Raw genomic sequence first — 26275 nt, forward strand, 5'->3', positions numbered from 1 at the left:
AGTCATGCTTTAAAGACAAACTTTAGGCAGTGCTTCCTACATAAATTAATTTCTACCAGATAAATGGAAAAATGGATTTCATCTGTCAGGAGGTCAAGCCATCTTTAAGTAACCTCGCAGCTGCCAGGCCGACTTGCCACACTTCATAAATTAGATCAGTAATTAAACAATAAGCCCATATGAATGTAGTAGTTGATTCCTCATGGCAAGGCAGACAGCATGAGCATCATGCTTTAATGGTTCCCCTTGAGCCCCATCTCCCACGGGTGAGATAGAACAGGCCAGGTGGGTGCCCAGCGCACAGCGGAGGAACATTCTGAGTTTAGGAAATCCCCAAAGTATAGGAGGCTGATGGCCAATCTGCCATTCTTTGCCCTTGAAGAAAACATGTCTTTATTACCTTGGGATGTAAGAAAATCTCTTTGGGGGAGAGGAGGGAGACTTTAGTATCCTAGAATGCCTCTCAGGAATGAGATGCTCCCTATCATTTCCATACTGGTCAGGAAACAAATATTTTACCTCCAGTTTCGGAGGCATGTAGAAATGCTGTGGAGAATTATCTCCCAACGTATCTATATCCCTTAGCAGTAAGACTGTTTCCAAAATCATTTTAATTATAAATGTGAAAAATATAGGAAAGTAGTAAGAACAACCAATGACAAAATTGGATTAATAATATAATTATTTCTTCAAGAAATTAAGGTTAAATGATTAAAATTTATGAAACTTGCTCCTTTATGCATGGATACCAAAACACCTAATACATACATAATGTATGTACATTCAAACATTAAATATATTTAATAATAATTCACTTAAGATTCAGAACGAATTTTCTCATTGTTTCATTTGGGAAACTATGTACTTAATCGATAGAAAACATGTAATATTACATTCAGTGGTGATTTATTATATTTCATGTACCGTTGAAATGACTGAATCTTTCACATTTAGCCATTTTATGATTGTAGCTATTTTTGACTATAATATCAGTTTATAAAGGGACCTGATAGGAAAATTATGTAAAAACATTTAAAATATATTTGATAGCTTTATAGTAAATAACTTTTTGTCTTCTGTTTTTTAAATGACTTATGTTAAAAGAAGTAAGCTACAGGGCAGAATTTGTTCTTATTTTTCCATCTGGATGTTATGATGACACATGATTCAGAAAAGCCCTAAATCTTAGGGCTCCCTGCTTTTTGGACAATTTTCTATTCAAGGAATTATGGACCATTCTTCCAAGTTTTCTTGGTCGACCTCTCTTAAGGCATCTCTTCCCCACTGTGCTCACTTAAGCAAAATAGATTCATCTATGCTTATTATACAAAATATTTTCCTAGACAAAAAGGGGTATTCTGCATATACGATGCAAGAAAATGTGAAGTAATCTAAATGCACAAAAAATTCAGACTTTTACACTAATTTTTAGTTCCATTTTGTTTTGGCTTATGTTTTCTTCTCTTCAGTACATGATCAGATTTCTTTTCTAAGTCTTTGGTCTTTTGATAAGTAAAATATATATTATCTGGAACACAAATGGACTGCAGTTCTAGGTCAAAATGTTCTTTTCACCCACCCATGTACATTTGAGAATCAGAATGGAATTCTGTCAGAAATATCATTTTAAAATAGGCTTTTCTACAACTGGCACTGTTCTGTAAGTTCTCATAGTATTAATATTTTGTGCACATCTTCTAAAAATCTATCTCATCACTTTTTGCTCTTACCGTCTCCTTCTCTTTCATGCACAATTCCTTCAAAGCTCTTTATGGTGTTGCCTCAACAGTATCACCATGGAGGAACTCTCATGAGAGGAACCAGACTGTCCAAACAAATTGTCTACTCAGGTCTTCATTTCCTGAAGTGGACATTGGCAAAACACATTACTGTATTTATACATAATTACATATCAGAGATTTAGAGGTTCTGTCATTGGAACAAAAGAATTTTTTCAGTAGACTTTATTTTTCAGAGCAATTTTAGGCTTTCACAACAAAATTGGCATAAAGTACAGAGATTTCCCCTGATTTCCCATATACCTCTACATATGCATAGTCTCCTCCATTGTTAACATCCCCTACCAGAGTGGTATGCTTGTTACAACTGATGAACTTACCTTGACACCTCATAATCATTCAAGTTCATGGTTTACATTGTAGTTTACTCTTGTTGTATGTTCTGTGGGTTTAGACAAATGACATGTATCCACCATTATGGCATCATACAGAGTATTTTCACTGCCCTAACAATCCTATGTGTTCGGTCTGTTCATCCTCTCTCCCTCACAGCCCCTGGCAACCACTGATCTTTTTACTGTTTTCGTAGTTTTGCCTTTTCCAAACTGTCATACAGTTGGAATCATAGACTATGTAGTCTTTTCAGATTGGCTTCTTTCGCTTAGTAATATGCATTTACAGTTCTCCTATGTCTTTTCATGGCTTTCTAGCTGAGTTCTCTTTAGCACTGAATAATATTCCGTCGTCTGGATGTACCACAGTTTATTTATCCATTCACCCTACTGAATGACATCTTAGTTGCTTCTAAGTTTTGGCAACTATAAATAAAGCTGCTATAAATGTCCATGTGTAGATTTTTGTATGGACAAAAGGAACACAACTTTTTGAAGTTATAAAATGTATTGATTTTTCCCAAATTTACCAATGCCACATCTATCTTGTAGAAAATTAGAAAAGGGAAGAAAATGCAGGGGTGAGAGCATAGCTCCCTATAATCTCATCACCAGAGCTATTTAGCATTAATGTTTAGTTTCCTTCTATTGTTTTCCAGTAGTACACCTACACACATACAGACATGTTTTAATATAATGAGAAGTAAGCCTATTTCTGAGGACTTGCCTATGTCGTTAAATATTCTTCAAAACATAATTTTTATTTTCTATATAATAGTCCATCATATGCTTATACCATAATAAATAAATCCATTCCAAACATGATCATTTAGGCAATTTATGCTATAATGAACAGCCTTTTAACTGAAGTTTTGCCTGCATTTCTGATTATTATGATAATTTCATATACATAAAATTATGACTTCCAAAGTAAAAATGTTTTTAAAGCTTTTGATGCATTTTACCAAATCACATTCAATAAAGATTCTGCCAATTTATATCCCACTAGGAACTAATGACAGGGCCCATCTACCTGCTTTTTTCAAGCTATTACTTAACTGTCCATCCTTCCTCACTCCCACTTTTTAAATTAACAGCTTTATTGAGCTATAATTTACATAGCATAAAATTCAGCTGTTTTAGGTATACAGTTTAATGGTTTTTAGTGTCTCTGTCTCAGGTTTTTTTTTTTTTTTTAGCAACATGAGTTTAAATAAATGAAAAGAGGTAATTGTTATGTGCTTACTACAAACTTTGGGCTATAGAGGGTACTCAGTGATTGTTAACTATCTTCAAAAAACTTTAGAGAGGTTTCTTTGTTTCATGAGACCCCGCATGGTTAGGCCTCTAATGTTCTCATTTCAGCTCTATCTTCCTTATTATGAAAATAAGTTCTTCTGGCCTTTGGGGGCAGCTGATCTATTATGCTTAGTTTTTGATGATGGGGTAAATTTTCATCTTTTTCTAACATATTCTGTGTCTTTTTGCGATAGTTTATTGGGAAGTTAAAGACTGTCACGTCTAGGCTGCTAGACAGTTGACGTTTAAATCCCTCTTGATCAGATATTAACCTATGAAGCTCCAGTTTGTTTATCTGTAGTGTCTAAAGTGATCAATAACAGCAAGTCCAGTCTCTCTGATCTTTCCTGCAAGCTATAGTCGGGGCCTATCTCTGAATAGTCTGAACTAGTTTCAAAGGCGTTACCTGCGCCGGATCTCCCAATGCTCTAACAAGACTTATCTCAAAAACTGCTCATTGGGCTTCCCTGGTGGCGCAGTGGTTGAGAGTCCACCTGCCGATGCAGGGGACACGGGTTCGTGCCCCGTGGGAGGATCCCACATGCCGCGGAGCGGCTGGGCCCGTGAGCCATGGCCGCTGAGCCTGCGCGTCCGGAGCCTGTGCTCCGCAACGGGAGAGGCCACAACAGTGAGAGGCCCGCGTACCGTAAAAAAAACAAAACGAAACAAAAACAAAACAAAACAAGAACTGCTCCTGAGCTCTTGCTGACTAAATACCCAGTCAGATCTTCTGTATGAGGTCCAGCAAACTGTTTTCTAGAGCCAATCCAGTGGAAATGATGGTGGGCTTGCCAGTTGAAGAGTTATTGCCAATTTCAGGTGGGATTTTCAAATTTATGTTATTCGAGTTAGTTTTTTTGGTTGCCTAGTAATATGGGATCAAAAGGACGTGCTTAGGAAGAAAATGTTCCTTTATATATGCTGGCGAATTTAGGAAAAAAAAAGTTTGGTTTTCTTTATTGTGCAAATCAAAATCTATTTAACTCTTAAGCTCTGAAATCCATTTAAAACTTATGGTTACGTTGGAAAATTACCTCTCTTCCTAATTTGAATTTAATGTAAACTGATTTTTAATTGTTTTGCATAACCATGGGTAACAGATTTTTTTGAACACTGCCTGGTAAAAATCAGCAAATATGTCAGACAAAGCACAACATTAAAGGAAACACCGCAGCATATGTTGACAGTTATAGAAGAATTGCTGCTGTTTTCACCCTTCACACCAGAATAATTTTTTCAATATTTACCTCCCATGTGTAGAGAGGGAAACATATGGGGTTTTATATAATCATAAGCATAAACAGGTGGCTACTTAGGTTCATTTAATTTGCAAGCAACATGAATACTGAACAATGCAATCAGCACCACATGGCTCCCAAACTCTTTCCACTAACATTCCATTAGCAAAATTAAGATCATTAAAATAGAGGGAGGGTATACTCCTCCCTCAGTTGGCTTCAACTACTCTTCAGAGCCATGAATAAAACACATTTTCAAAAATGGCTTGGCATTTTGCTGCTTCTTTTGTTCAAGGGAACTTCAGCAACTGTGTATTATGTATACCTTGTGAATAACTACAACCAGCACAATATTTGCATTTAAAATGTGCTTACATCTCCCTATAATCTGCTTATTATGGGCATAAAATTTTGGTGGTTAAATTCTAAGCAATTTATCAAAGCCTGGAGTCAGACAAATTCCTCAAAGCCACCTGGAAATATTTCCCCAAAGCCAGTCCACCTAAAGAGGTCACCTGAGGCTCTTTTCCATAATCAAACACTCTGGCAAAATCTGTAATGGTAGCTGGGAACTTTTTTTGCTCAGCCTGTGTCAGATACTGAAATGTGGCTTCTACATATTTTGTCTCATCTAATTTGATCCAAACTGGATCCTCTTTGGCCCTGTAAGTATTCATCTCTCTGATGTTATAACCATTCTACAATGGCTTAGAATTCCAGAGTGAAAGAAAATCATATGAAAGAATAGCTGTTATTTCTTGTATTTTGCTTTTTCAGTGCTTGCTCTGTGTCAAGTGCTATCTAAGCATGTTACATGTATTGACTCATTTAATCATCACAATGACTTTATGAGGTAGATGAAACAATTTTCTCCATTTTACAGAAAAGGAAATTATAACCCTGAGAGTTTTAAGTTCTCAAGTTTACACAGTGGGGAAAGGACTGAGGCCAAACTTAAACCCAGGTTGTTTGAATCAAAAATTCATACTTTTAACCACTTCACTTTTCTATTGGGATAGTAGTGTGTTGCTAGGCCTGAAAATTCTATTGCCTAAAGTCAGCAAGGGCCAGGAGTGGTAAATGTGTGATATTTTGACCGTCTCCTAATAAAGCCTCATGAGAGGTTTGGGGGACCTAATATCTGTGGGCATTCTTTCCAGTCCTGATATCTCTATGTGTCTTCTCCTAACAAAAGGGGCAGTGCTCTGGAGAACTGTAAGAGTCCAGAGAACTGTGCTTTTGCCAAGGTTTATGAGAAGAAGAATTTATGACATCTTCACGCCTCATCTTAGGTCTATTACTCATTCTCACTGCTTAGGAGAGAGAAAGCTTTAACATGAACAAGGATGTATGGCACTTTTAATAGTAAAGCCATGATTATAACAGAGATTTAGGCATTTATATCAAATTATATCATTTGATTTCAAAGTCTAACATTATTAATGTAAATTATTTGTTAAATATCTCAAATGTATTAGATATTGCATATCACTCCTTTCAAGGCCTTACTGGGAAAATAAAGGTTTTTTTCATGCAGTGGTTGAACCATCGAGGTAAAAATGAATCAAAAGATTTTACGATTTATTCTTTTTATCGCCAGGTAAAAGAACTATGAAAAATTGTTAATAGCTATTATAGATAATTCTGATTTCATTATACATGTAAAGACATTCACACATAAGAATTCTGCAGCCACACTTAGCATCTAACACTTAACAAACTTGGTCACCATCTTAGATATGTGTTCTCCTCCTCCTAAATACTCCATTAAATTACTACACAAAATTTTCTTATGAATTTGACTTTCCTCACATTTCTTGTTTCTGCTCTTGGAGACTTCTGTCAAGATTGTTTGAATCACTCATTAGTTGATTTTCAATAATCTCAGAAATCTGGAGAATTTTCTCACAGTTTGAACATTATTATTATTATATGTTTCATTACTTTGCTCAAGAATTTTGAGTTTTTTGCTTTGATAGGGTATTTCATGTATCTCGTTTTAATCTGAAGTTAAATAGAGATGCTTGAGCTAAGATTCTAGTCAAAATACCGGATTTGGGATAGTCTTGAAGAAGATAGTTTTTGTAGGATGTGCTGACCTAAGAACTGTCCTGGAAATGTAACAAAATAATAGGAAGATGTGGAATGAGAAACCTATATAGGCAAGTATAAAATAACAAGGATGCTTAGGAACTTGATTGCAGGACACAGTGCCATTTTAAAGAGGCAGAGGCATACACTCACAAAAATAAGAGAAACACACTTTGCTTTATTGGCAGAGAGACAAGACACATGATCAAAAATATGTGGCAGTCTGATTTGTCTCTAAATCTTCTCCTTCACATAGGTCAGTCCATTAGAAATTTTTGAGCAGTATCTCAAATATATATGTATTTATTTAAAATTATGGCAGCTATGCATATATTTGCATATATGTTTGATGTGTTGTTAATCTATATCTCAAAGGCAAATTTCTTTATGATGATAGTGGATGTGAATCCACATTTTGATAACTTTAAAGTGTTAAAGAAGTTTCAGCCACTCTTCATATTTTATTAGACGAGAGTGTCATTGTTTTATTTCATAATATGGCTAAAGAAGAGATTGAGTGAGAGTAGAAATGTCAACTTCGTCCTTTTTTTTTGTTCACTTGTGTTTATATTAGTTTTATTTTCAATACATGATTTCTTTGCAAGAAATGTGTGAAGCCATTTATCCATTTTGTGAGATTTACTTTATTTAAAAACTGTGATGGGGCTTCCCTGGTGGCGCAGTGGTTGAGAGTCCCCCTGCCGATGCAGGGGACACGGGTTCATGCCCTGGTCCGGGAAGATCCCACATGCCGCGGAGCGGCTAGGCCCGTGAGCCATGACCGCTGAGCCTCCGGAGCCTGTGCTCCGCAACGGGAGAGGCCACGACGGTGAGAGGCCCGCGTACTGAAAAAAAAAAACAAAAACAAAAAACTGTGATAATGAATTCTGGAAACCCACTTACATATGGCCAGGTGGTCTGCAGCACACTCAAAGAACATGATCTTGTGGACAGCGCTGTCAACCCCTTCAGCTTGTGCAGTTCCCAGGCCTCCCACGTGCCTGTACCTCCAGGCACGTGGCTGTCTGATGTATGAGGAGATGAGACTAGTGCCAATCAATGTCAAATATCAGTGAAGTTCACTTTCTTATGTTGCTCGTTTTAAAAAGTTCTAAGAATTTCTGCACCCAAAAGGAGGGTGAAATGCTAGACAAACAATTTACGATTTACAATAATAATGAAAGGCTTAAATATGTAACCCTATGATTAAGCCCTTGAGCTTTAGAGACAGGAAATCCTGCTTGTATCTTATGAGCTGTGTGATGACAGAGAATTTATGGTATCTCTTCAAACTTTCCTGTGGTTATTTGTGAAGTGTTTGTTTTTTATTTCTAGCTACCTCGTATTGTAATTTGGAAAATTGAATTCTATCAGACATGGAAATTTCCAGCACATTCTAAGCTGCTAATATTTTAATAATCCTAATTTTGATGATATGAGAGGAAGATGAGAATTAGTACATAAAGGTCACTCTAAGATTCCTTATCTCAGAGATAGAGGGAATATATTTGGTTGGAACTGTGAAAGCAAGCTAGAGATTCGGCAAAGAAAAAAGATTGTGAACTCTTTTCACACATAACATCATACACAATGATCTTATGTATATAAATAGTATTGTGATACACAGGTGGAAATTTTAATTTTTTAAGTTACTCCCTATTTGTGTGAGAATTGATGAGATAGAGAAAAAAGTAGAAAAAAATCTGATGAGTGTAAATTCTTCACTGTGAACCAGGAAGTTATTTTTGCTCTTCTCATACTGGAGGGTCTGGAAAGGCTGACAAATGCAAAGGGAGGGCCAACCTGTGAGACCCACATACATATCTTGTGAACTGAAATAAACATGTTCTCATAGGAAATGTCCTTGTAAGTCATTTGTGTGACAGGGAGGTGGCCTGGTGTGGAGGTAAGATTATGAGACTTGGATTTAAAAGGTCTGACTTGAGATTCCATAGCCACGACTATGAAAATCATGACCGTTTTTATATCCCCCAGTAATAATATTTGTTTTACTGTTCTTGAAAGAATATAAATGATGCATATGAAAAAAATTATTCAAACTTGTAACTTTTTAAGCAAATTTCAATTGTTACTCTTACTATTAATAATAATGATTGCAGATCATTAAGAATTGGATAAAAATATAATCTCCCCAAAAGCCTGAGATTCAGGGACAAGATCTTAAAGACTAAATTTACTTATTGACTGTTTTTCAACATATAAACTAATTGCATTTCCTTATAATTTTTGTTTCTCAAGTAACATACTCCTTATGAACAATTTCTCCTAGGTAAAAATAACACTAACATCCATTTTAATAGGTGACAATCAAATTTGGTAATAGAAATCTATTTTCTGTCTTTTTTTTTTTTTTTTTTTGGTACGCGGGCCTCTCACTGCTGTGGCCTCTCCCGCTGCGGAGCACCGGCTCCGGACGCGCAGGCTCAGCGGCCATGGCTCACGGGCCTATACGCTCCGCGGCATGTGGGATCTTCCCGGACCGGGGCACGAACCCGTGTCCCGTGCATCAGCAGGCGGACTCTCAACCACTGCGCCACCAGGGAAGCCCTTTCTTTCTGCTTTTTAACTTACATTGTGAGGATTACATATTGGCTTATTATATTATCTCTCTAATGATCACTCAACTCCTGAAATATGTTTTGTTTTGTGTTTTGAAAAAATAACAAATTATATTTTCTCTAGTATAAAACTATTATTACACTCTTTGAGAAAAAGTTAGAGAAAAAATTGGTTGAATTTAAAGCTGATCATATCTATGGTGCTATAGTTTATTCTGAAATTAAAGTTCCAATATGACATCATTCACATATATATGTATATATACATATATATCTGTATATACTTGCCCTAGTTTATATGGTATCGAGTGGCTGTTTGTAAGAAGGGACTCTTTGGACTGGCTGCAATAACATATAAAGAAATAAATTAATAAAATATTTTTCCTGTACTCTGTCACTTAGCATGCTAAACTGTGTCCTTAATCATCTCCTAAGGGAAAACACACAGATTTCTTAGACAGATTTTTCTTGCAATAGAGACATCCAACAAGACAGCTCTGAAGTGTGTGATTAACTTGAAATAATAGTGGCCCTTAGGGTTTCAGGCTTTTTCTACTTCATAACATTTTGGGTCTGTTATTACCTTAGGTAAACCCAATTCCCCAGGAAAGAAGATGCTGAATTAATTCTTCTGTGACTTATGTCACCAATATAGCGAGGATAGAAATGAAACCATGTTTCTCTACGCTTATGAGATTCTAGGTAGCTATTATTTAAACTTATTTCACAAAAACTGCTGAATTTTTTATACCCTGATGATGCCTGTGGACTCTTAGAAATAAATCTTCACGTGGAAACAAATGAGATTAAACATGTGCATGCACTTGCACACGGGCACGTGCACACACACACACAAATTCAGTTACTGTGGAGAATTCGAGAGTACTATTTTATTGGATTTTCCCTGATACAAGACATAATAAAATAAGAAGTTCCTTCAAAGTAAATGTTTCTTTGCCTCACTGTCTTCAAGCACACCATGCAGGGAATGAACACTATTCGATTTATAAAGGTTTTCAGGACAGATTGCACATGCTGCCTTCCTCAGCCTTTGCCAGGATTGTATCACCCACTTTTTCAGGACATTTATCTTTAAAAGTAACCAAAATCCTGTATTTTTTTTCGTTTGACCAAAGATCGACTAAAAAATAACATCATAAATCTTTGTACCATAACCCAAAATACACATAAAAGACATTGTAACCTGGTTAATAATAATTTGATACATAGATAAATTTAATTGGACTGTATTTTTGACTAAATGAATAAATAACTTTTACAAGCTATATCATTCTAGTAGGATTCTTTATACACTGCTTTCTTAGTGTATGCTATTATATAATAATTGTCTTAATTTACTTTGGGGTTAACAAAGCAATTACCTAATTTTTCCTTTGTTCTTATTTTCTCTGGAATTTATTAAAATTTATTCAATAAATAAATTTGTGAAAGTGCTACAAAACAGATGTGCTTATAAAATAAAAGCAAAATAATTCAAAGAGAAGAATGAAACTTAAACATGCAAGCATAAAAAGCTGTGTCTTAAAGAACAAAAATTCATTGTATCAGTGACTATCCCAATAGTATTAGAGGAAAAAATTTGAAATAGTGAAACCATGGCAAAGTTAGAAAAGTAATGAGAAGAATGAATGATATATATTCAATCCAGAACAACTACCTAACCTGGCATTTCTCAAGGAGAGTTATGTGGATCACTAATATATCGTGACATATTATTTTGTAATTTATTTATGAATGTTTCCCCAAGAGTTTTGGAATGAAAGAAATTTGGGAAATTCTGCATGTTATATTCCCCTCTTGTGAGTCACAGTGCATCTAAAGTTTCTGAGAAATCTTAAATTACTTGGAAATATGTAGATACTTTTTATTGTGGTAAAATGCATATAACAACAAACTTACCATTTTAAAGTGTACAATTTAGTGTCATTACATACATTCACAATGTGTTATAACCATCACCATGGTCTAGTTCCAGGTAATAGCTTTGTAATCATTAATTTGACCATGAAACAGTTTCCTTCTAGAATATCTTTTAATTTTGGTGTTTCCAGAGAATATATATGGAAATATTGATCTAATCCAATCCTTTCATTTTAAAAATTAAAAATGCGATCTTGAGAGATTAAATGCCTTGCTCAAGATCACACATGTGGTTGGGAGATAGCCAGTATCTCACGCAGATTGCATTTCCAAGAAGTGGGCCTTTTCTTTTTCACGCTATTTTCCCCTTTCCATCTATGTGGCCTGTCTGGATCTGACAATCCAGTAACCTACAGAAAATACATTAAAATTTTCCCTAGAAGAATTCAAGATTAAAACAAATATCTCTAATCTTGAAAAAGGTACATTACTTGTAAATGCTACATTTTACTTGTTTTATAACTCTCTCGCTGTGATTTTCTTATGAGAAATTTCTAATTCACAGAATTCTGTTCTCAGGTCTTTTTAAGATTGTGGCTGATAAAACTCCATACCTCACTATGGAAGAAATTACAAGAACCATCCATATTGGACCAAGTAGACGGGGGCATCCTTGCTTCTATCATCAGAAGGATATAAAACTAGAGAATCGCATCATAAAGCAAGGTGAGCAAATCATGCTCAACTCAGTTGAAGAGATCAATGGAGAAATAATGGTGAACTGTGGTGTGCTAAGGAATCATCAAAATCACTCATTTACTTTGCCTTTGTCACAAGAAGGAGAGTTCTATGAGTGTGATGATGAACATATTTATACCCTAAAGGAAATTGTCCAATGGAAGATCCCCAAGAACAGAACACGAACTGTGAAACTTACAGACTTTTCAAATAAGTGGGACTTAACAAATCCATTCCCTAAAGGCTTTTATGGTGCTGTGATTCTCAAGCCTGTTTATGAAATTCAAGGTGTGATGAAATGTAAGTATCCCCTGAGAATGATGCTTTATGAACATGATTGTGGGGTTTGGGAAAGAGAAAAGCTTTAGGCTAAAGAATGGAACTCTGTCCCTGACTTGCCCATTAAGCCCACTGAGAGTTAGATTCTCATCTACAAATAAGCAAATCATGTATTTGTTGCAAGACTCAAATTCAGTAATGTATGTAAGCAAATATTTTAAATTGTGTGGTGCTATCCAAATGTAAAATGCTGTAATTGTCAGGTACAGACAGACTAAAATATTTATTTTGAACACTGCCAGTTAAACAGGATCAGAAAACAGCTACTTTTTAGAATAGAGAATTAATTGGCTAGAAAGAAGCTTTCTTGTATGGAGGTGGTCAAAAAACAGGTAAGAGTATAAAGTTTCTTTATGTGTCCCTTACTCCTATTTTTGTGAGAGCCTTTTTTTCTTTTTTTTTTCTTTTCAGCCATCCCTCATTGGTCATAAATCCTCCTATTAGCTTGGAGTCCTTCTGACTTAAGGGAAAATGATATGACAAATTAATTCACACATAAGTGTGGGTTTAAAAGGATTCTATTGAAATATAGTTGTTTTACAATATTATATTAGTTTCAGGTGTACAGCATAGTGATTCAATATTTTTATACATTATACTCCCTTTAGAATGATTACAAAATAATGGCTATATTTCCCTGTGCTGAACAATATATCCTTGTTGCTTATCTATCTTATACATAGTACTTTGTATATCGTAATCCCATACCCCATCCTGATCCTCCCCCTTTCCCTCTTCCCGCATAATTGTATTTTAATATGTAATCTCCATAAGATTTTTGCATTTTAAAATAGGAATAGCTGGAGAGAGCATCGTAATCCTAAAGAAATTAGCACCTTGACTTTTTAAGATTATGGCACATAAGCATGACAAGTATGGAACAAAGAGTTCTGTATTTGCAGTCAAAAGTCCTGGATTCTAACTCTGGTCAATAACTTAACAGGTGGTGGCTTTGGGTGAGCCATGTAAACTGCGTCTATACAAAGGGGATGATGATATATATCCCTTTTGTCTATGACTTGGAGTTGTTTTGAGAAGGAAATAAGGTTCTATTAAGATACTATATGTAATACACCCAAGAAAAAAAGCAATATGTAAAGATGTTTGATCAAAGTGTACCCCTTGGATAGCTCAAATTCTATTTATCTCTGCTCCCATTAATATTGTTGGTCACATGCAATTGTGAAAAACTTAATGTGCCTTTTGAGTAGGTTTCAGAGCTATGTTAAATTTTGTTACCTACATATATTTAACCAGAAATCAGTTAATTCATTTGAGCAAAAGGTGTAGGTAAGGAATTCCACTCAAGTAGTGATTTTTTTTTGTACTACAAAAAATTGAGGCCACAGCATGATTATTTTTTTAACTTGACAAAAAATTGAAGTCGCAGCAAACTTTAGACCTCACATTAGTGTTTTGTCAGTTTTCCCAAAATGTACAATCAAAATTGATAACTGAGTTTTCCTTAGTTTTCATAAATAATGGATAGCATTTTCTCATTTTAAATTTTGTTATTTTTCTAAAACCATTGGCATCTCCTATCATGCAGATGCAAATGAAGGCGAACCCAGAACCTAAGCACATGAACAAGATGGTCACAGCCATTTAATGAATTTAGGTTAGGGATCACGAAGGCCTTCACTGAGGAAAAGACATTTAAACTAAGATCTGAAGGGTGAATAGGAGATGGGCAGGCTGAGAGAGAGGGGACAACATTGGAGAAAGCAGACGCAGCTTGCAGGAAAGCAGGTAAGCAAGAGACTGTGGTTCCAGTGCACCTGGTGTGAGAAAAGAGAGGAGAAGGCAGGCTGAGACAGATATCAAAACATGCAATGGGATAGTGGAATCAGTCATGGAGGATCTTGAAATATATGTTAAGGGGTTAACATTTGTCCAAAGAGCAAATTGATAATGGTTTTTCAGCTGGAGAAACAAGGTGGGAGAAGCGTAGTGAGGCCGCTGGTTCTGTGGCAGAGTACTGGGGGGTTAATACAATAGTGATATAAGAGGGACAGCTCCTCTTAATGGGTATTTCAGAAGTACAGCTAGCCAGATCTGAAGGTCTATTGGAAGGGGAAAGAAGTTAACCTGATTCCCAGGCTTCTGGCTTGATCTGCTGGTTGAATGGTTGTGCAGTTTATTACATATAAACATTGACAGAAGAGCAGGGGATATTAACAGAAGTGTTTAGATGGACATAAATATGGTTTCATGCTAGCTAAGGTCCCAGAAGAAAGCCTTTAGATGAAGTAAAATCCTTCCCCAAATGTTTTAGTCCAATTTCCATTCTTTAATGATATTAAAATTGAATTTCGATTTTAATTATTTTGGACCTTTAATTTCTTAGGGATTATTTTAAAAATTAGTTCTCATTGTATAGCAATTTCAGGACAGATACTGTATGAGACTGCTTTGCATGTATACTGGCTACAGAATATTTCCTGAAAATAGAGGATGGGTGTCCAACACAAAAAGTCAAATTTAAAAAATTATTGTTGTTGTAGGCATTTTTCTTCTAAATATAAGATGTAAACTGTTTTTTAATCAACTGTGGTCTTGTTTTACATGATTCTTTCTTATATTGAAGATTCAAGCTTGCCTTGAAGTCAAGGGCATGTTGCCTGCTAAGTTGTTTTCCAGTGACTTTGAGTGTCAGGCACAGTTCAAACTCCTCTTGACTTGAGTCCTTCTTTTCTAAAATGACAAGAAAAAGAATAGATCTGTCAGGGGTAGGAGATTTTAGAGAAACCTTAGGGGGGAAAGCAAAATGGAAAAGAATGAGAACTATAGGAAGCTATGAAATATTGATTTGTGGAAAAGAGAACAGAGCAAGTAAATAGAGAAAAGAGGAAATGTAAGATATTCTACTCCTAGTACTAGTTTTTAATGTTATTAATGGGGAAATTTAGGCTTTATAAAAAAGAAATGTAGCACAAAGTGTTTAAATGGAATATTTGTTCCTGGAAACTCTTGGTCACAGGCCAACCCCCTCTAACTCTTACCCTACATTTAATGATTTTTTAAAAACTAAATCTCTTTGGAAAAGAGGTATAAATAACCATCCAAGACCTCTAACTGCTGGCTTCATATAAGTCATAGCAAAATCTGTTTGTGCCTTTAACAGGAAGATAAAATTCATATTAGTGTAACAAATGGAATGTGTAATATTTGCAAATGAAAAATGGAGCCAGCCGTTTAAAGTGGCTTCAAAAAAATCTTGATTTAAAAACTTTTTAATGGAGTTATGTTTTGGTGTATTGATTGATAAGTAGTTCTTTACTTGTGGAAATTTTAAGAGTTGGAAAGTTGCGTTTTGCTTTAGGAGAAAAACTTAGTGCCGTTCAAATTTGGGAAAAAGTTTCTGCTCAAGTATATGACATAATTCATTTATAAACAGTGGGCTGAAATCACATGAGCAGAATGGTGATATCAGAAAGGCAGTATCTGAATATTGTATAATAGGTGACAAATGAATAGAAGAAAAAAATACATTGATCTTTTAGTATTCTGAGACTTTGTCTTTCTCTCATGTATTTTCAAAAATAATTTCCATTTTTATCAAAGTCAAAAGTGTCAAATAGTAGTAAAAAGGCAAAGTTACCAACAAACCTTGTGCCCTTGACCATTCCCAAATCTCCCCCACATTCTGCTACTCTGAGGTAACTCCTTTAAATATTTTGCTCCTGCTTTCTTGTATTTCCATTCACATTTCCAATAATATACGGATATTGCTATTTTTCTAGTGATCAGTTTTAGACAGTAACTACTGACTTCCATGTGTGGTGATGAAGATTTAATGGTCTTATATTCCTACTTCCTCTTCCCTTTCCCCATTCTCTCAGTATATGATAAGTTATGGTTAAGCATTTGCAGTTTCATTATTGTGACAGTTCATTGCTGAATCAAGTGGTAGATAATGACCATAATTCCACTTCTGTATAACTTTATTTTTCTGTAATAATGACCTTACTATTTCATTTCTTAGTTTTCTTCAATCCTCTCCTAAGTCTTGAAGTATTTTCCAACATCTTTGTAAATGAAAACAAAAAAAGCCATTCATTGCAATTTTCCAGAGCCCAAACTGTCAGGAGATCTATGTCTTCTGTTATTTTTTTTATCCTGAAGTATTCCTCCTGGAACCCTCCAACCTCATGCTCCAGTCTGTATTTGTGGCTCTTTAGAACTAATACATAGGTGCTTGTCCTAGCTTGGGATACTATTATAAAAATACCATAAACTGGGTGGCTTATAAGCAACAGAAATTCATTTCTTACAGTTCTAGAGGCTGGAAGTCTGAGATTAGGGTGCCAGCACTGTGGAATTCTGGTGAGGAAACTCTTCCAGGTTGCAGATTGCGGACTTACAGTATCCTTATCCTTACAGTATCCTTACACAGAGAGCAGAGAGGGGAAGCAAAGCCTCTGGTGACTTTTATAAGGGCTCTGCTCTCATTGATGAGGGATCCATCCTCATGACCTCATCTAATTCTAATCACCTCCCAAAGATGCCACCTCCTGACCCCCTCACATTATGAAGTTGAGTTTCAACATATGAATATTAGGGGACACAAACATTTAGTCCATTACAGTGTTGTCCTGGGACTTTGATTTAACACCATCCTGGTGGTTACTCTTTGACTTGCTTCCGTGTTTACTAGCAATTTCTGGACTCAAATAACTTACTGTTTCCAGTATTGCCTTTGAGAGATGACATGGTATTCAGAAGTTTCACCGTAATGTGCTTTGTGGTAGGTCTGTTCTTTCATTGTGAGGAAGGTTTTCAGGTTGGAAATTCAGGTCTTTCATTTCTAGGATAAGTTCTTTGATAATTACCTTTCAACTGTTTTTTCTCTTCTCTCCTTCTGTAACTTCTAATCTCATGTTGAAGCTCCCATACTAATGTAGAACTATTTTCTTTATTTTATGTCTCTTTGTCTTTGGTTTACCTTCAGGGAAAATTTCTTAACTACATTTCCAACTGTTTTAATGAATTTTTATAATTTCAGCTATCATATTTTTAATTTCTAAGAGTTATTTCTTATATCATTTTTTAACTGTTAACATGTTCTTGTTTTAAGGACTCAATATCTTATCTCTCTGAGAATATAGTACTATTTCTTAAAGTTTTCTACTGTTCCTTGCATTTTATCTGCCTCTTTTGGCCTTTTTTAAAGTTTTAGTCTGTCATTCTTGTTAAATGTTTTCCTCAAATTCTTGGTGATTATCTCCCATTTGTTCATATTTACATGTTAGACACATTTTTAATTTAATTTACAAGTGAGGCACTATTGATATACAAGCTCTTTGTTTTATAAATTTTAGGTTTCATTTTGTTGGCTTTTTCATTGGAGAATTCCCCACATTCAGATCCTGTGAGTCTTTCCTCCAGGACTTGTTCAATTTCATCTGAAAAGAATCTTCTTGGTACCTCCTGGGGGTTATGAAACTATTGTAACTGAGTGGGGAAGTTGCTGAGGCTTTCACTGTTCCCCCATAGATTTAGACTTCCCTTCTCTGCTTTCAGTTCCATGCTTCTCCCCCGCTCACCTATGCCTACTTTCCAGATTCTATGACCCTGTACTGTTTCCTGCCGAGAGGTGGGCGGGGTTGTCACCTGTCTTCCCCAAATTAAAGCTGAAGACCTGGGTTTAACCACGCTTCAAACATTCACATAATCCCCTTGTTTTGTCCTCTACCTTCTCCTCCACCTTCAGAAGGGCTTTATGCCTCCAATTCGAAAACCTTTTGGGAGTTGTGTGGGGCAAAAAAGGCTGACTTTTCACTGGACTCGAACTCCTTAGGCACATAGGCTTTCCTTTTTCTGTTCTACCGAATCGTTGACCATTCTTCCATCTGAGTTCAATCTTTATCTAGTTTAAGTATTGCAGACATCTTTTAGATTCATTGAAACTTTTTCTTTTTTCTTTCTTTTTCTCCTTTTTACCCTATGGGAAATTTGAGGGAAGAAAGAGTTGAAAAGCAACATATTTCACTCATAAACCTCGCTACTTACTTAAATTGGTCCTAGGCCAGAGTTTCTCCTGGACCTAGTATAATCCTGAAAGGACTGGTTGCTAATATTGCTAAGTGATAAGTGTAATTTATAAAATTAATCTTTTCAATACAACATAATTTTAGTAATTTATGGAAGTATCTGATTCACTTTCTTATGTATTTCTTTTTATCTTCTCAATGCTTGAGATAAAGTAAATGTTAATTATTCAATAAGTTAAATACATGAATGAATGAATGAAGCAACTAAAATAATTGCTTCTGTCTATATATGTTTTACACTACAAAGTTCCTATTTAGGTATCAAGAAGGTTTTCTCACCCACCATATCCAGATTTGATTTGTTATAATGACATATTTATGAACTTAATAGCTAAGGAGAATGAATATTCACTTTATGACACCAAAGTTGATATCACTTATATTTATATAACAGGTTCAATTTTTATTAGTGATGTTTTTCCTAATGTTTCCATGAAAGTACTGTGACATAACATGATCTTTAGAACCCGTGGATGCTCTAGCCAGCTTCTATTTCATTTTCTTCCTTTAGGCAGAAAGGTTACTGCTAATAAAAACATCAAACAGCAAGCAAAGTACAGTTTTTACTATATATGTGTGTATATATATGTATATACATATATTTATTTATTTATTCTTAAACTACCAATAATTAACGTTTGATCATTCAGGGTTCTCCAGAGAAAAAGTATATAATATTATATAAATTGATATTATATATAATTGTATTATATTATCTATACATGATTATATATTAATTAGTTATTTAATTAATTTTAAGGCCTTGGCTAATGTAATTATGGGGCCTAATAAGTTCTACATCTATAGGATGGGCTGACAAGCTGGAAACTCAGGCAGAAGTTTATGCTGCAGTCTTGAGGCAGAATTTCTTCTTCTCTGGGAAACTTCTGTTTTTGCTCTTTAGACCTTCAGCTGATTGGATGAGGCTTATCCACATATTGACGGTAACATCCTTTACTTAAAATCAGGTTATTTGGATGGTAACCACGTCTACAAAATACCTTCACAGCAACACCTAGATCAGTGTTTGATTAAATAGATGGCTACAACAGGCCAGTCAAGTTGACACATCAATGAAGAAAACATGTTAATTGTATCATTCAGTATAAGAAGATGGCTCTTCACTTTTCTTAGCTTTTATAAACTAAATGAAAATGTAAAAGACAGAGTAGTATTACAAATAAAGCCATATCAAATGCAAGGTTGCTCAAGGAAAGTCCTGATGATTTTTTTTTCTGCTACAAATGTTGGAGAGTGATCCAAAAGGAACTTTATCTATTTATAAATACAAACAGAAGTAGAACCAGAGGAGGACCACCCAACAAAATGGAAATTCACTGTATAACTTCTCTTAAGTTGAAATGAAACTGAATAAATGGAAAAAAATTAATTCACAGAATATTTGTAAAGAAAATTGAGACCAAATAGATGAACTATAAAGCAAATTTTAATTTAAAAGTCCAGAATGAGGCAAGTTCAGAAATTATTAGTGCATCGAATAATCATTGTATAATGAAGAGTATGATGTGATGCAAAAATGTAAACAAGGGCTTCCCTGGTGGCGCAGTGGTTGAGAGTCCGCCTGCCGATGCAGGGGACACGGGTTCGTGCTCTGGTCTGGGAAGATCCCACATGCAGCAGAGCGGCTGGGCCCGTGAGCCATGGCCGCTGAGCCTGTGCGTCCGGAGCCTGTGCTCCACAAAGGGAGAGGCCACAACAGTGAGAGGCCCGTGTACCGCAAAAAAAAAAAAAAAAAAAAAATGTAAACAAAACAATTCACAGAATAAATGAGAGCTGGAGACAAAATTTATGAAAGCACTTTAGAGAATAATAACTATAGTCTTGGAAAGTAAATTAAAAAATCAAACTTAGAAAGTGAAAATTTGCAAAAAATACATGAACTGTTTAATAATAATAATATAGGAGAAACTAGAAATTGAGAAAAACTGCAGGGTAGAATTTACAAAATTTGTTAAGAAAAAAATATGTAGAAACAACCATCTTGCTTCAAGACTTGAATAAGATTGTCTCAGTAGATTTCCTACCATGTACTGCTAATTCAGGCCTAATTGCAAAGAATAGGTCCTTGAATGCTGAGTTGAGACAAAGAGTATTCCAGAATTGAGTATTAGCTGTTCAAGGAAACATGCATTGCCTAACATTAACCAAGCTTAAATGTATACCTTGAGAGAAAAACAAATACCGTATGCTAACACATATATATGGAATCTAAGAAAAAAAAATGTCATGAAGAGATTAGTGGTAGGACAGGAATAAAACACAGACCTACTAGAGCATGGACTTGAGGACATGGGGAGGGGGAAGGGTAAGCTGTGACGAAGTGAGAGAGTGGCAGGGACATATATGCACTACCAAATGTAAAATAGATAGCTAGTGGGAAGCTGCCGCATAGCACAGGGAGATCACCTCTGTGCTTTGTGACCACCAAGGGGAGTGGGATAGGGAGGGTGGGAGGGAGGGAGACACAAGAGGGAAGAGATATGGGAACATATGTATATGTATAACTGATTCACATTGTTGTAAAGGAGAAACTAACACACTATTGTAAAACAGTTATACCCCAATAAAGATGTTAAAAAAAAAAGAATGCAGGCCCTGCATACACCCTGATCCTTATTATCAACCCCACCCTTGAACCATTGCTATAAAACTTCTCACCAAATCCCCCTGGGTTGGGACACACAGTTTTAAGGGCACAAGCCCCCCTTGTCCCCATTTGTCTGTCAAAGCAATAAAGCTATTCTTTTCTACTTCACCCAAAACTCTGTCTCTGAGATTTGATTTTGCACCAGTACACAGGGACCAAGTTTTTGGCATCAGTGATGCACCAGAAATAGTATCAGCAAATATACACCTCCAGGGCCCTAGTGCTCCCTGTCTCACTAATCTTGCCTATTAATCAACATTTGCCTGCAAGCTTTGCAATCATTTGGCTCATGTGATAAATAAGTGGGATGCCATTGTCACACTCCCAGATTCTTTTTCAGGCTACCTTATGTCTTTTCTAAACTAGAGCTGGAAAGAACCTTCACTGCAGTCTCTTTTCCCCTCATGGACTCCTAGTTCACCTCTCTTGAGACCTTATCTTATTCTGATAGTTATAAACTAGGATTTAATTTTATTTATTTATTTTATTTCCAAAAAATAACTTAATGTGATAACACTCACAGGGTTATCTTGGTTTTGTACACTTTGTTTCCAAATGTTACAATAAAATCTTTGTTATATGTATTAAATGTTAAAATGTAAATTATTTGTTACACAAACTACATATATATAAATATGCAAATTGTGAAAGTTCTTATTGTGTAATCCAATTCCAAGTAATGTCTACCATTACTAGTTTGGTGTATATTGTTGCAGACCATCTCATATTTATAGACACATAAACATACAATGTAAACTGAATGAATGAAAAAGAGTATATAGGAAAGAAGTCACCAAGTGGAATAGGTGGAATTATGCTGATGCAAAGGGAAAGGATGCTGATGTATTTGTTGAAAAACCTTATTTCTCCTCCCACCAACATTATACTTTATTATGATACACCCTCTTTATAAACAAGATATTTTTGCCCTTCTATTTCCATTCAGCTCTTCCATTTTCAATGTCTCACTAGTAATCTGTATTTTAAATTTAATAATTCTGTTCTATAATCATAGTCAAATGTTTCTTACTTTGTTTATAAATTATTTTAGTAGTTGAAAATCAATACAGAATGTTTATAGTGCTGTGACCATATAAATATTTTATGCAATGGAACTATTGTTAATTAGAAGTTATTATTTTTAAAGATATTCTGCAATTGCTGTTTTAATTTAATCTTTGTTTAAAGCCCTTTTCAGGTGAGGAAAGGATTAATATTTTATTTCCACATTTTTTGTTTTTAATTATTTGTTTCACTTTTGCTATTTATTTGTAGTTAACATGTTCTTTGATATGTGATTTTTGTTTCTAATTCTTTCTACTTGGGAATTTTTGAGATGTTAATGACATAACATGTAGTCTCATATATCTTCAATAAAGGGATGAAGAGTGGTTGTTGTATTATATGATATAGAGCTATAAATATATCTATTACAACAAACATATTAATATGTAACCAAAACCTCTATAGATATAATTATTATTAGTCTTCTGGATCAGGCAAGAACTGAGAGTGAGTGATAGATGTTCATATACTTATTATTGGTTTTAATTTTTTTTCTTGAATTTCTACCAAATTAGTTAAAACATTTAAATTATTTAGCAAGCAGCCTAACTTAGAATTAACATTCAATAAATGCTAGTGGTTTTATTATAATTATATATTTGATGCTTCATAACTTTTACCTATAAATTCCTGATTTTATATCACTAGAAATGGTACACATTATCATTAAAAAGCAACCTACACTCTTTTCATTTTAAAATAGTTTTTTCTGTCAATAAACCTTTGATTGATATTAGTCTTCTTTCAACATCATTTCAGTGTTTTTTCATTTAAATCTTAAACTTTTAGAAGCACATAGTTTTATGCATGCTTTTTCTAAATATCAAAAACCCTAAATTTTGTTTCAAGTGTGATAATGCATATTTTTCTTTTAATAATTATGTTATTTCCTTTATAGTGATTGTTATAGTGCTCATTGCCTTACTTTTCTCAACTTATCATATACGTATTTGAATTTCCCTTGTTTCTATATTCTGGTATAATTCTGTCCCTTCTCCCCATAATTTTAAAAGTATATAGTCTGTTTTCATTTCTATCAGTAATAGGGTTTACCACTTAAATAAACAGGCTTACACTTACATTTTATTTTACCAACTTCAGGAACAAAATGGTAATTATAGATTCCTGCTATGAGATATATAGAAATTAATTTACACTAATTTTCTCCTATCTCTACTCACATATCCAATATTTTACCTTTAGTCTCAAGCCATTTTTGTTATTTTGCTATTATTTTTTTATATTATAGCTTTCATTCATGACTGGTAAAACTTTCTGTTTGTAAATGATAATTAACATAGTTACTTAGGCTTACTTTTAGTTTTTAGGTATTGATTTCTTTCTGCAAATTATTTTATATAATGGGTTCTTTGTTGTTAAAATCCTCATTTTGATTTTTCACTGTTTGGCAATTTCACATAATTAAGTAGGTTTCTTGCTTTTTCTAGAATGGTGTCAATTCTAACATACATATACAACTTTAATAAAACATTAGTAACTTGTTACCCTGGAGTTTTTAAATGTATGTACATGTTTGCATTTTTTTCTGGGGAAATTCGTTAGCTTGTGTAAAATTTTCAAATTAATATATTTTAATAGTGTTTTCTAATTTATGGTCCCAGGAAAACTAGGAGACCCAGAGTTAAGAAAATATATTCAAATCCATTAAAACATATGTATGTTAAAATTACAAGTATTATCATAAAGAATCTTTAATATTTTGGTGTTGAAGGGAAGTTCTTATATTGGGAAGATTATAATCTGTTTTTTATTTCAGCTTTATTGAGGTAAAATTGACAAATAATGTTGCAATATGTTTAAAATATATAATGTGATAAATTGATATATTGTACATTATGAAAAGATTCTCCTCATCCTTGGGGAGTTAATTAACACATCTCATGCTTACCTCATATGTTTACTTCTTCTTTTTTTTTTTCTTTATTGAGAACATTGAACTTCTACTCTCCTAGAAAATTTAAATTATGGAATTACTATTTTCATTTTGTTCATGGTTTTCCAGTTGTTTTGATGGATGCTTTGTTCCTATCTCACTCTCTTCCTTTGTGATTTGATGATTTTTCTGTGTTATTGTGCTTTGATACCTTTACCTTTTGGATATCTACTATACATTTTTTTCTTTGTGTATACCATGAGGCTGACATAAAACATCTTATATTCATAACAGGTTATTTTAACCTAATAACAACTGTACTTCAAGCACATACAAAAACTCTACATTGTACATTGCCTTCCTACATTTTATATTCTTATGTCACAATTGATGTCTTTTTACATTTTGTATCTACTAACAAATTATTATAGTTATATAATCATTAATACTTTTATATTTTAATATGTACACTAGAGTTATAAATGATTTACCAACAATCATAATAATATTATTCTAGGAATAAAACACAGACCTACTAGAGCATGGACTTGAGGACATGGGGAGGGGGAAGGGTAAGCTGTGACGAAGTGAGAGAGTGGCAGGGACATATATGCACTACCAAATGTAAAATAGATAGCTAGTGGGAAGCTGCCGCATAGCACAGGGAGATCACCTCTGTGCTTTGTGACCATGAGAGGGGTGGGATAGGGAGGGTGGGAGGGAGGGAGACGCAAGAGGGAAGAGATATGGGAACATATGTATATGTATAACTGATTCACTTTGTTGTAAAGGAGAAACTAACACACTATTGTAAAACAGTTATACTCCAATAAAGATGTTAAAAAAAATGTATACCTTTATTTTCTCTTTAAAGATAATTTTTAGTGGGGTCCCCCAAATTCACACTTGGCTAAAAGAGTTGTTGCAGTGGGAAATGCAGAAAAGCATCACATTATGATTAACATTAGCCCTAACTGTACAGGGACTTTCCCTGAAAGAATAGGCAGAAAGACAATGTTTAATGAAATGACTCAGAAGCAGAGAGAAGAAACCAATGCTACCTTTTTAGAGAAGATGGAATGGAAATTTTTTTTCACAAGAGCTCCCTTTGGAAAACCAGAAAACGTACCCAAGCCAGAACAATTCATGTCTACCCAGGAAGAAAATTTGGGAAGTGTAAACTAAGGTTGCATGAGTATATATTGTTTTTACTTTAGATTATTTGAAACTGATAAACTTGTAATAAACACCATCAGGAATGTCTCTCATGCTCTGAGTTGCTGTCTTCTTATCTCTTTATCAGTTTGAAGTCAAGATAACTTTTTTGGGAAATTTTCTAATTTAGCTCATTTTCTATAACCATTTTGGTTTCTGGTGGTGGGAGGGCGGGTTACTTGTAAGATAAAAATGCTTGTTTAAAAATGTATAACACAGGGCTTCCCTGGTGGCGCAGTGGTTGCGCGTCCGCCTGCCGATGACACACACACACACACACTGGATATACCAAAATGTAAGCAGTGGTAGTCTAAAGCTGATAAAGATTGTAATGTTTTATCTCCCCTCTTATTTTTAAAAAATATTTTTATAAGAGCATGTAACTTCTTGTTTATAAGAAAACCAAAACAAAAAATGTTGATTTATCTTTCTTTTGGACACATATTTAGATACAATGAAATTTGTCATAAAAATTAGTTAAGCCTATTTCAGTTTGAAAACTTAAGTATGTTGTTTCCAAATTCTAGATAACTTTTTTTAATTTTTGAAAATTTTATTTTATTTATTTTTTTATACAGCAGGTCCTTATTAGTCATCAGTTTTATACACATCAGTGTATACATGTCAACCCCAATCGCCCAATTCATCACACCACCACCTCCACCCCCCTGCCACTTTTCCCCCTTGGGATGCATTCGTTTGTTCTCTATATCTCTGTCTCAATTTCTTCCCTGCAGACTGGTTCATCTGTACCATTTTTCTAGGTTCCACATATATGTGTTAATATACCATATTTGTTTTTCTTTTTCTGACTTATTTCACTCTGTATGACAGTCTCTAGATCCATCAACGTCTCAACAAATGACCCAATTTTATTCCTTTTTATGGCTGAGTAATATTCCATTGTATATATGTACCACACCTTCTTAACCCATTCATCTGTCGATGGGCATTTAGGTTGCTTCCATGACCTGGCTATTGTAAAGAGTGCTGCAATGAACATTGGGGTGCAGTGTCTTTTTGAATTATGGTTTTCTCAGGGTATATGCCCAGTAGTGGGATTGCTGGATCATATAGTAATTCT

General features: G+C 34.6%; 1 protein-coding gene across 1 annotated transcript in view; it reads left to right on the forward strand.

The window, feature by feature from the left end:
- THEMIS (thymocyte selection associated) overlaps positions 1–26275 on the forward strand; it is a 178491-nt gene that overhangs the window by 45161 nt on the left and 107055 nt on the right. The window contains exon 3 of the mRNA XM_028494728.1: positions 11799–12257. Coding sequence (XP_028350529.1) covers positions 11799–12257 — 459 coding nt within the window. The remainder of the gene's footprint in view (positions 1–11798; positions 12258–26275) is intronic.

The sequence above is a fragment of the Physeter macrocephalus genome, chromosome 10, assembly GCF_002837175.3.
Source record: "Physeter macrocephalus isolate SW-GA chromosome 10, ASM283717v5, whole genome shotgun sequence".
NCBI lineage: Eukaryota > Metazoa > Chordata > Mammalia > Artiodactyla > Physeteridae > Physeter > Physeter macrocephalus.